Raw genomic sequence first — 10,958 nt, 5'->3', positions numbered from 1 at the left:
CAGGGGGTAGTTGGGTACTTTGATCAGAACCAAATCTCCTTCACCAAATTCCGAGTTAGTGTTCTGCCATTTTGGCCTATTCTGCAATGTGTGGAAGTATTCGGAAAACCACTTCTTCCAGAATGTCTCGGTGATTCTAGTCACGTTTTGCCAACGGTTTAATGATGATTCGCGTAAATCCAATGTGGAAAATACCGGGGGGGGAGGGGGGGGGGGAATTTAACGCCCGACCTGACAAGAAATGCCCCGGAGTGAATACGTTTAACGACTCTGGATCATCATGTAACCGCGAGATAGGCCGAGAGTTGAGGCAGGCCTCAATCTTGTTCAGTAGGGTGGTCATTTCTTCGAAATTTGGCACGAAAACTCCGAGGGAGCGCTTCAGGTGGTGCTTCATACTTTTTACCGCACTCTCCCAAAGACCGCCCCAGTGACGAGTGGCGACCGGAATGAATTTCCACTCGATTTCGCCGACGGAATCAGTTTTCTGAGTGCGGGCGGCTTCTAGGGAAGATTGATAAGCGCGTTTGAGTTCTGCGTCCGCTCCTTGAAAGTTAAGGCCGTTGTCTGAGTACATGACGGCGGGTTTTCCACGACGAGAGATAAAATGAGACAGCGCGGCGAGGAAGGCCTCGGTATCCAGTCGAGAGACGAGTTCCAAGTGAACAGCACGGGTAGATAGACATACGAACACTGCCACGTAGCATTTTATGGATTTTGCATTACGACCGTGATGCAATTTCACCAAGAAAGGCCCAGCATAGTCTTCTCCGGTGTGTTCGAAGGTGAAACTGCGAGAAACCCGAGCGGCAGAAAGTGAACCCATAAGTTGGCTACCGAGTTTAGCGCGTTCGCGAACACACGTGATGCATTTATGAACACATGATTTTACTAGATTTCGCGCATTCACGACCCAAAACCTTTGTGGTAACGTGGACAAAGTTAATTGGAGTCCCCCGTGAAGTGTCTCTATGTGGGTTTGCCTAATAAGTATGGCAGTGGTATGGCAATCCGGAGAAATTATGGGGTGTTTTACTTGTTCAGAAATTTCGGCGTTCCGTAGACGCCCCCCTATTCTTAAGATTCCATGTGAATCCATTATCGGATATAAAGAAAGAAGCTTTGATCGCGACGGTATACTTAACCCATGACTCAAGGCTGAGATTTCGTTGGCGAAATGTGTTCGTTGAACAACCTTTACGAAGGCTTCAATTGAACGGCGAACTTCCGATGCAGACAGGAGGGAGTCCTCCCATTGGCCGGTTTTCCTGGTCCGCTGGACAAATCGAAGAACATAAGCCATAACTCAGAACAGTTTAGACCAAGACGAAAACTTATCAGAAAACCAACACTGAGTTGTGTCTAGTTGAGCGGTTAACGCTACCTTCCGACTTTCTTCCGTGGTTTCAAAGACCTGAACATGATTGACGGTTGGCTCACGGAGAAAAGCAGGCCCATGCCATCAAAGTTAGTCCTCTGATAACTGTTGTGCACTGGTTCCTCTTGAGCACAAATCCGCAGGATTCAGCTTAGTAGGTACATGATGCCAGCTGGCTTCAGGAAGATGCGTTTGAATATATGAAACGCGATTGGCCACAAACGTTTTCCAATGTACGGGTTGCTTTGCTATCCAAGCTAACGCAACCTGCGAATCCGAGTAGCAACGAATCGCATCACAATTCCCGACAAGACTTCCTTCTACATGAACCAATAACTTGACTAGAAGTGCGGCGGCAACCAACTCCAACCGAGGTATTGAAGTGGTCTTAATCGACGCGACTTTTGTTTTGGACATTACTAAATGTACCGACAGATGACCGTTCTCATCCGTGAGACGTTCGTAGACTACTGCACCGTAGCCAACTCTGATGCGTCGCAAAATCCGATCAATTCGCGTTCTCCAGTATTGGGAGTTTGCCCGGTCCATCTGGGAATGCGCAAAGACTGTAAGTCGCGGAACTGCTCATAGCACTTGAGCCATTTGGACTGAACCGGCTCAGGAATCTCTTCATCCGAAGAAAGTTTGAGTAACCAGGTGGATTGCATTAACTGCTTCAATGTGATGACTATTGGAGAGATCCATCCCAGTGGATCAAAGATCTTAGCATTCTCTGATAAGAGGATGCGTTTGGTTAGTACACCAATAGATGAAGGAGAAACACGGAAGCGAAAGCTATCATCCCCGTGATCCCAATATATGCCCAAGACTTTACTTGATCCAGCAGGATCCTGAAAGAAAGAGTGCGGCTCGGTAGGTTCAAACGGGAAAGTCCCCGGTTGATTGAATGCCTATTTGCTCAAGGAGAAGCCCCCTTTCGCCAGTAGATCGATGAGTTGTTCCCTGACCGAACTGAGTTGCTTTAAGTCATGAGCCCCGAAAAGAATATCATCTACATATGTAGAATTTAACAAAACATCCTGCGCGAGAGGGAAGTCAGCCCTGTCCGTGGAAGCTAATTCGCGCAAAACTCGCGAGGATAAAAAAGGTGCCGGTCCCGTACCGTAGGTCACCGTGTTGAGTTCGGAAGCCTGAAGCTCACCGGAATCAGTCTTTCATCAAATGTTCTGATACTTGCGGTCCTCAAGACGCACAAGAATCTGTCTAAACATTTTAACAATATCCGTCACGCCTACATATCGAAAGGCACGCCAATTCATTAAGATCCGCGTGATGTCCTGTTGGAGCTTGGGTCCAATGAATAACGTATCATTAAGCGAGACGCCAGTAGAGGTTTTAGAAGATGCGTTGAATACAACGCGAATCTTTGTCTTCTGATTGTCGGTCTTAAAAACTGCATGATGAGGCAGGAAGAAGCGAAAATCAGAGTTCATAGGCACAGGAGACATATGTCCCAACCATAGATACTCCTGTAAAAATTGAGAATAACTTTCAGCTTGTTCTGGAGAGGTTTCCAATCGCCGAAGTATCCGTGATAGGGTTTTCTCTGCTACCCGAGAAGAAGAACCTAGACTATGCTTTTCGATGTCGGATCGAAAAGGTAAAGCGACGACAAAACGCCCCGAGGGGGTGCGTGTTACCGTATCCACAAAATGTTGTTCACAGAGGGAGTCCTCTGTGGACATGGGTTTGACTTCAGGAACTTCTTCCAGTTCCCAGAAGTTGCGAAGAGTGTTCTCTAGGTCTAAGCAATGATGAACCGTGAGGCTATGAGAGTGACCCGCCTTAGGTACGAATCCAGCTACGATCCAACCGAAAATAGTCCGCTGGGCTCGTAACGAATTATCAGGAGAGTTAATGTACGGGCCTTCTACCACCGACGTGATATAATCTGCACCAATGAGCACATCAATTGGAACCTTGGTTGAAGCGAAATTATCAGCGAAATCGATTCCACTAAGCGATGGAAAAGACGATCGAGAATAAGTTGGAGGGAGATATTGAGTAATCGTTGGTAAGATTATTGCAGTTACATCCAACGAAACACCGTGTCTTGAAAGAGAATGAAGGGTAATCTGTGCCTCTGCTCGAACGTTTTGAGCCGAAGTCACTGCAACACCATGAATGGTAGCATTGATACGTTTTCGCGGTATTCGTAAACTGAGCTAAATTTTCTGAGATAAAGGAAGTTTCTGAGCCCGTGTCAAAAAGTCCGCGGACTATGATACGAGAACCGTCAGGAGCATCGATTCTAGCAGAGAACGTGTCCAATAGAACTGAACGTGTATCGGTAACGCTGAGATGCGTTGTAGAATGCGAGCTAGAGGGTTCAGGCTCGGAAGCGGAGTTTGCCGCAGGGGTAGTCCCCCGTGACTTGCTCCCCCCGGTGCCAGATTTGTCAAAATGAAACAACGTATGATGCATTTTACTACATTTCCTGCAGCGTGACGAAGAAGAACAATTGGAGCAACTATGCCCTGGCCTCAGGCAGTTGATGCAGAGGTTCTGTGAAAATGCAAACTTTGATCGAGCCTGAGGGGTCAATGCAAGGTAGTCCTTGCACTGATACAAGAGATGGTTACTACCACAATGAGCGCAACCGCTACTATTCACACTCGCGGCGTGTGACTTCAAGGATCTCCCGGATTCCTTTTTGGAAGTCTTATGTTTGTTACCTAATGATTGCAATGAGTTAATGTGTCGCGTCAAGAACTCCGAAAATTGAAGAAAGGTGGGATAATCCTTGCTGCTTCCTAGATACATCTCCCAGGCCAAGCGGAGGGTGTCATCCAGTTTGTTCTTCAGTGAATGAACAATGATGGGATCCCAATGATCGACGCCGTAACCCATAGTTTTAAGGGCGTTGAGAGCAACCGTAACAGAGTCCCTAACTTCTTTCAGAATTTTAAAATTGTCACCCCGAAGCGTGGGTGCTTGCGAGATCTGATCTAAGAACGTATCCGTGATCATTCGTTTGTCAGTGTACCGAGCTACCAGAGTGTCCCATGCTATCTCATAATTCTCGGAGGTGATCGCTAAAGATTTGATGACCGTTGCTGCTTCTCCTTGCAGACAGGATTTTAGGTAATGGAACTTGTCCCGACCGGAGACATACACTTTGTCGTGAACAATGGAACTAAACGTTTCATAAAAGTTGTTCCATTCTAAGTAATCCCCGGAAAACTTTGGTAAATCGATAACTGGAAGCCTAATGTGGTTTATTTCGCCTGAAGGCGCAGTGGGACCTGATGCCGACATACCCTGATTGGGTCGAAGTTCATCTAGATGTCCTAGGATGAATTCTTCCGCGTCACTATGGGCATCAAGGGCCACTTGATACCAGCTATCGGTTACGTACTCCATTTTAGCTAATTCGGCCGGTTTAGTGTGAGTAGTGATCTTAACGTGAGTTTTATGCAACACGTTAAGCCACTTTTCTAAGGCTGCTAGCCTATCCTCCAAGAAGGGACGGGTGAAATTGTGCACTCCACGCTTCTTGATGTTAACGACCAACCGAACGAATTCATCCCGAATCATGGGCACGTAATTGATTGCTTCTAATAATTCCCCTGCGCTAGCCATTTTGAAACTCTATTCCAGAACAAACCACAATCCAAAACACAGTCCGGAATGCCCACTCAGGAACACTGATGCACTTCGAACGTTTTTTGCCGGATATCCGGCTCGAAGGACCAAAAATTTGTGCGAGACAGTGCCCAAGTAGGTTCCAGTCCTGTGGTCAGAAGGGAAGGTTATATCTGAGAATAAAAGTTCGAAGACAAATGTAAGAGGTAAAAGAGTCTTTATTCAAATAAATAAAAATTATACAAAATTTTACAATATTTACAAAAAGAACCGCTTAGACTAAGATGATCGACTTTTCTAGGGAATTTGTCGTCGTCAGATTCTAGGGAATTTCGATAGACGAAGATTCCCAATAACCGTAGACTCGAATTCCCCAGACAGGAACGCGGACTTAGAAACTCCCTGACTGGACAATTTTTCCTAGGGTATTCCCTAGTAAAATCCCCAGCCACGGGAGGAAGCGAAGTTGGAGAAGTGGTTTTAGGGAAGGGGAAGTCCCCTTACCCTTCGGCCGCCTTCTCCAAGAGCTCTAGTGGCTCCGAGCCACCCCAACCCTTAGGGTGATTCTACCCCTCCCACTACCCGACTCGTCGAGAGCCCTGGATTTGAGGGTCGGAACACTGGGTCCGAGGTAGTCCTCGGAGGCAGTGTGGAGGGGAAGGAGAGGGTTTTAACTTCTCCCGGGAAGTCCCCGGCGAAATCTCCCTTAGGAGGGAGGAAATGCCGCAGAGGGGAAGTCCCCTCTTGGAAGGCAGTGGGTGGTGGGTGATTCTTACCAAAGTATCCAAAAAGTTGGCCAAGTGGAGGCGCTGCCGTTGAGGCGTCAGTTAGATGCCGTGGAGGCGAACAAAAGCTGCTTTCTGTTGCTGCGGTTGCTGCTGTTAATCAGCTGTCGAGCAAGGCTGAGGTGCAATGGGTCCTTATCAAGGACCCATCTATATAATTACGCGACACTAATCTTGCCAGCGAGAGAGCTGCCGCGGGCGCTGGCCACCTAGTGGCCAAACGCGCAAGTAGTGTCGCTTCGCGGCCGCGACACGCCAGGGCCAGAAGACGCGCAAGCGCGCCGCGGAGAGAGGGACAGATAGAGCGGCTAGACGCTGTCGGTCTAGCCGTCTATTGTGAGCGCAATAGAGATGGGAGATATAACAGAGAAATGCGGAATCTACTTCGCAACATTTTCTGCTCCTCCCAATCTCGAACAGTAATTTTTATGATCGCCACCTAGTGGTGAAAAATGAAACTGTCTCCTAAACCAACTAAAATACAAAAAAAGTGTTCTGGGTAACTGCCCGGATAACTAACTATCCGGGCCCTAGGGTGATGAGAGAGGGGTGAAAGACCTAGAGAGAAGGAGAGGGTGAGAGGGATCTCTCTCTCTCTCTCCCTCCACAGCCAAGGCACTTCCTCCCCACACCTGCACCTCCCTCATCACCCAATAAACAATAGCTCTTAAAAAGACAATTCCCCCGCACTCCCCCTCATCCACCAATAAACCCCAGCTCATAAGACACTTCCCCCCGCACACCCGCACCCCCTCACCCTTATGTCACAAGAAACCGCCTAGTTACCACTACTGTTGTGCAACTTTTTACAATAAATTACCGAATAAATTAACGTTCGAAGTACACATACCTGGCTACATTTATTGCGGACCAGGTACTCGAATTCGAAAACGGTTAGCACGTGGTGATCCGGGTATAAATCCTCTAGACGAAGCCAGCCATGAACACGATATCGCATATTCAACATATAAGGGTCTGCCACCACGTCACCAGGCTGATAAAGTTCTTGCACAGCGTGCACGAAAACGTATCACTGCTAGCGACTCATCTTTACGTGAACGAGCAGCTGCAGCCGCAGTCTAGGCATCCATGAATGTAAAACGAAAACTTGGCTTAGGCCTACGAGTGCATGGAAGAAGAATGGAGAAAAGAAAAATTCGTTTACCGAAGAAATGAGGAGGTTTATTGAGGAAAAAGCAATTTACTCGAAAAAAAACGGGGGGGGGGGGGGTTATTACCTCTGCTCCCACTGTTGAGTGCAGTGGGCGCAATAGCTGGTGGCGCAGCACGTATAACAAAAGCTGTAAACGATGCGAAAGCATCCAAGAGACAATTGGCAGAAATACAGCGTCACAATCGTTTAATATAAGGCAGTCGTGAACATGGTTTATACCTATCTCCTTACGGTCAAAAGGGCGAGGGTTTGTAAAGGAGGAGAAAAACCTCGCAAAAAAAAAAATAAGCAACCTTCCGAAATCTGGAGCTACTAGCAATATTCAATTATTACATGCATGTCAGGATATACCACATTTTTGAGGAGTCTTTATGCGCACATCTCTACCACAAACCGTACTATGCAATGAGTGTGCAATCGTGAATCTTGACGAAGAAAAAGGTTCTGGTACACATTGGGTTGCCTACGTTAAACGTAATAATTATGTAAAATATTTCGACTCCTTCGGAAATTTGAAACCTCCAATTGAACTTTTAGAATATTTTGGTCTTTTTGCTATAATCTACTAAACCACGATCAATATCAATCGTATGATACAAGCATATGCGGTCAGTTGTGTGTCAAGTTTGTACGTGAACAATGTCTTTAACGGTTACGCTGTCTGACCGCGAGTCCATATTGGAGGCAGATTTTTTCCCACCGATCAATCATCAGAGTGGGCAGTATGAACTTGGTCTCGTAGATTTTCAGAGCTTCAATTCAATCGCTAATGTTGATGAGTCAAACAATAAGTTTTACTACGATACCGAAGATCTGACTATACCTACAGGTTATTATGAACTGAGTGCTATAAATAATCTTTTGCGTACATTGATGCATGAGGCGGATAATGAAGATGTTATTATTCTACGTGCTAATAATAATACGTTGAAAAGTGAAATAAAGTGTAAATATCTGATTGATTTTACAAAACCTAATAACATAGGCTCTTTATTGGGTTCTTCGTCAGATCGAATTATTCAGCTGAACACTCTAGCCGAATCAGACCAGCCCGTAAATATTATAAGTATAAATATTTTACAAACTGAGTGTAACATTACAACTGGTGCGTACACAAATGGTAGACCTCGACATGTTATACATGAATATTTCCCATGTGTTCAACCAGGATATAAAATCACAGAAACACCGAAAACGTCATTTACTTGCCAGCTATTGCGAAAGCAATTCATCAACTCACTTTGCGTATTCTCGATCAGGAAGATCGTCTAGTAAATTTCGGCGGTGAAGAAATTACAATTCAGTTACACATCAGAAAATGTTAATTTACAAAAATACTTATAAATCGTTGATACTCAATGAGCCTATCAGTCCACCCGCTGCTGCAGAACAGGATACATTGAGTGAAGATAGTGTTAGGAGACGACTAACAAAAAGAAATATCGCCTTTCTGCAATCATTGGGAGTAAACATTGGAAAAAATAGACCCATTGGACGTAACTGCTCAACCAGTGTACAACAATCGTATCACTAAAATGGAAATGCATGCTTACAATCCGTATGCAAATGCATCATTGGGAAATAGTGATGAAATTGGAATTCCTATACAACAATAAGATTTAATTTTTCTACCATGTGAAAGTTATCTCTATATAGAAGGGAAAATACTACCAGGCACCCGTGCAGCAGCTACATCAGAGCCGAATATATTGTACCTCGATTCTAATTCTATGGCATTCTTGTTTGATGAAATTCGTTATGATTTGAAGGGTATAGAGATTGACCGCTGTAAGAATGTGGGTATTACTAGCTCTATGAAGAATCTCATCTCCTAACTTCTGAAGAGAGCAAGAGTCTACGTCATTCTGGATGGTTACTACAAGATTATAGGTCTTCAGAATATTTCAAAACTCTTGTGTTGCATTGCAAATGTTAGGTTTTTGCAAAGACTACAGAAGAGTTATAATAAATGCTCGTCATTAGCTAGTTCTTATTCGAGCACGTGATGATACGAATTCACTATTCTCAACACCAAATATCTTAGGCTCTACAATTGAAGTACAAAAAATGCAATGAAGGATTCCTCATATATCGTTAAGTGATTAGGTAAAACTTAAATTTCTACATATTATTGAACAACACAAAGGTCTAACTATGGCTTTTCGTTCCTAGGAGCTCTATTAATATCCGCTTCTACCTGAAACACAGAGGCATACTTGGGCTGTAAAAGCTGCTGCACAATTGGAGAAACCTCGATACGTTATATTAGCATTTAAAAAAGATAAGATAAATACGCAGCATACTGAGGTGCATAGATTCTCCGATAGTTATGTGCGTGATATTAAAGTCTATCTGAATTCTGAATTCTATCCATATGATCGACTTGATAGTGATACTGGAAGAAATAGTTTTTCTGTACTATAGAATATGTATGATAAATTTATTCAGTCATATTACGCAGGAGAAAAGCAGTCGAAACCTGTGCTTGAATATAATGGCTTTTTAGAATACAGTTTTCTCTTCATCTTTGATTGTTCGCATTAAAATGAATCTATAAAATCAGACACAGTTGGTGTTAACATTGAGATTGATTGTTCTCGAAATATTGCACCTAATACTACTGCATATTGTTTAATTATACAGAATAAAATTGTAGAATATAATCCGCTTACTAGTATTGTTAGAAATGAAAGTTAATCACTAATAAACTAATTATAAGAAGCATACTATTTTAATGAATGTTAAGAAAAGAGCTTAGAATTATAAGAAGCTTTCCACTAATCACAAAAATTACAGTAATATAACTGCAAATTTAATTTCCTATTCAGCTATATAAGTATGATATAACAGGCATATAGTTGAACAGCCAATTACAGCTAACTGTTCTATTATTGTATTTTATGCTTGGTAGGTTACTATTATGTGTAGTGTATGATAAAGAGAAAAAAATTAATAATTATAGTATAATAATCATTTATTGGTATCATTTTTTTGCAGACATTTCCAAAATTAATCTTATGAATATCATTGATTAAGTTTAAATTCTAAATTGTTGTATCGTCCGCCCAAATATAACATTTTTAACATATTTCTCGACGTAACATTATGAAATTTTTGAAGCTGTTCTGGTGTTTCTTCATAGGCAAATCGATGAGCCAAATTTTCTATAATTTCGTAAATAAGATGGACAGAATGTGATTTAAAATAATTATAACACCAAATTTTTTTACTGAATTTTTTTAATATTTTGTTTATTTTAATGCCAACTTCAGGGAAAATCTTCCACGAACTTGGTGGAAGGAAAAACCCCTGGTTTTATTAACTTTTTAAATGAGGGACGAAAACCCACGAACGTGGTAAGAAACCCTGGACAATCCAACTCAGTTTTCTATTCCACGAACTTGGTGGTAATTTAATAATAATTTACACACAAACAAATTTAACATAAATGTACCCTGGTAGAAAATAAAACATGGCCCTGAACAGATCCTTACTAGTTCACCTTAGATTTGTGGGGGGCGCTGATGAGGAAAACTAGCCAGGGCATTGTCGGGTTTGTAACACTGAGGTTGATCAGAAACTGTTTAGTTAAACTATTGCGGCGTTGATCAGTTTTCCCCGCTAATTCCCTAACTATTTTATTGAGATTATGTAGACTAGGTATTCAATAATTTTCTTAATAAATTCATTCTTTTAAAGCTATAGAGTAGACTAGTGTAAAATAATGCAAATGATAAAAGCAATTACTGCACTTAGCAAAAAGTAAGCTTATTCAATTAAAACAATTTCATTATAACATTTTAAATTGTGGCTGTCACTCTGTCAATAACAGTTTAAAATATTAATGAAATTGTTTTAAGTGAATTATAAGCTATAGATCACTTTTTACTAAGCTCGGTACTTGCTCTTATCCTTTGTATTGTCTTACATTAGTCTACCCTCTAGCTTGAAAAATAATTAATTTATTAAAAAAATTTTTGAATATTTAGTAAATGACTTTAAATGAAAACATATA

General features: G+C 42.5%; 2 protein-coding genes across 2 annotated transcripts; both read right to left on the bottom strand.

The window, feature by feature from the left end:
* Positions 1-1,468: 1,468 nt before the first annotated feature.
* On the bottom strand, positions 1,469-1,795 carry LOC136772509 (uncharacterized). Its single transcript, XM_066725541.1, has one exon. It carries the CDS (start codon positions 1,793-1,795, stop codon positions 1,469-1,471), a length of 327 nt encoding a protein of 108 aa, XP_066581638.1.
* A 50-nt stretch (positions 1,796-1,845) lies between these two features.
* LOC136772502 (uncharacterized) lies at positions 1,846-4,981 on the bottom strand. The gene is made up of 5 exons (XM_066725528.1): positions 4,274-4,981; positions 3,628-4,162; positions 2,593-3,509; positions 2,347-2,529; positions 1,846-2,229 (listed from the first exon to the last, which is right to left on the bottom strand). Exons 1-5 carry the CDS (start codon positions 4,979-4,981, stop codon positions 1,846-1,848), a joined length of 2,727 nt encoding a protein of 908 aa, XP_066581625.1.
* Positions 4,982-10,958: the final 5,977 nt, after the last annotated feature.

This window comes from Prorops nasuta, unplaced genomic scaffold (assembly GCF_024137725.1).
Source record: "Prorops nasuta isolate Cenicafe-Biocafe unplaced genomic scaffold, Cenicafe_Pnas_1.2 PNAS00001, whole genome shotgun sequence".
In the NCBI taxonomy this organism is placed as follows: Eukaryota; Metazoa; Arthropoda; class Insecta; order Hymenoptera; family Bethylidae; genus Prorops; species Prorops nasuta.
The sequence above is the reverse complement of the archived record's forward strand: the minus strand, read 5'-3'. Positions and strand labels throughout refer to the sequence as shown.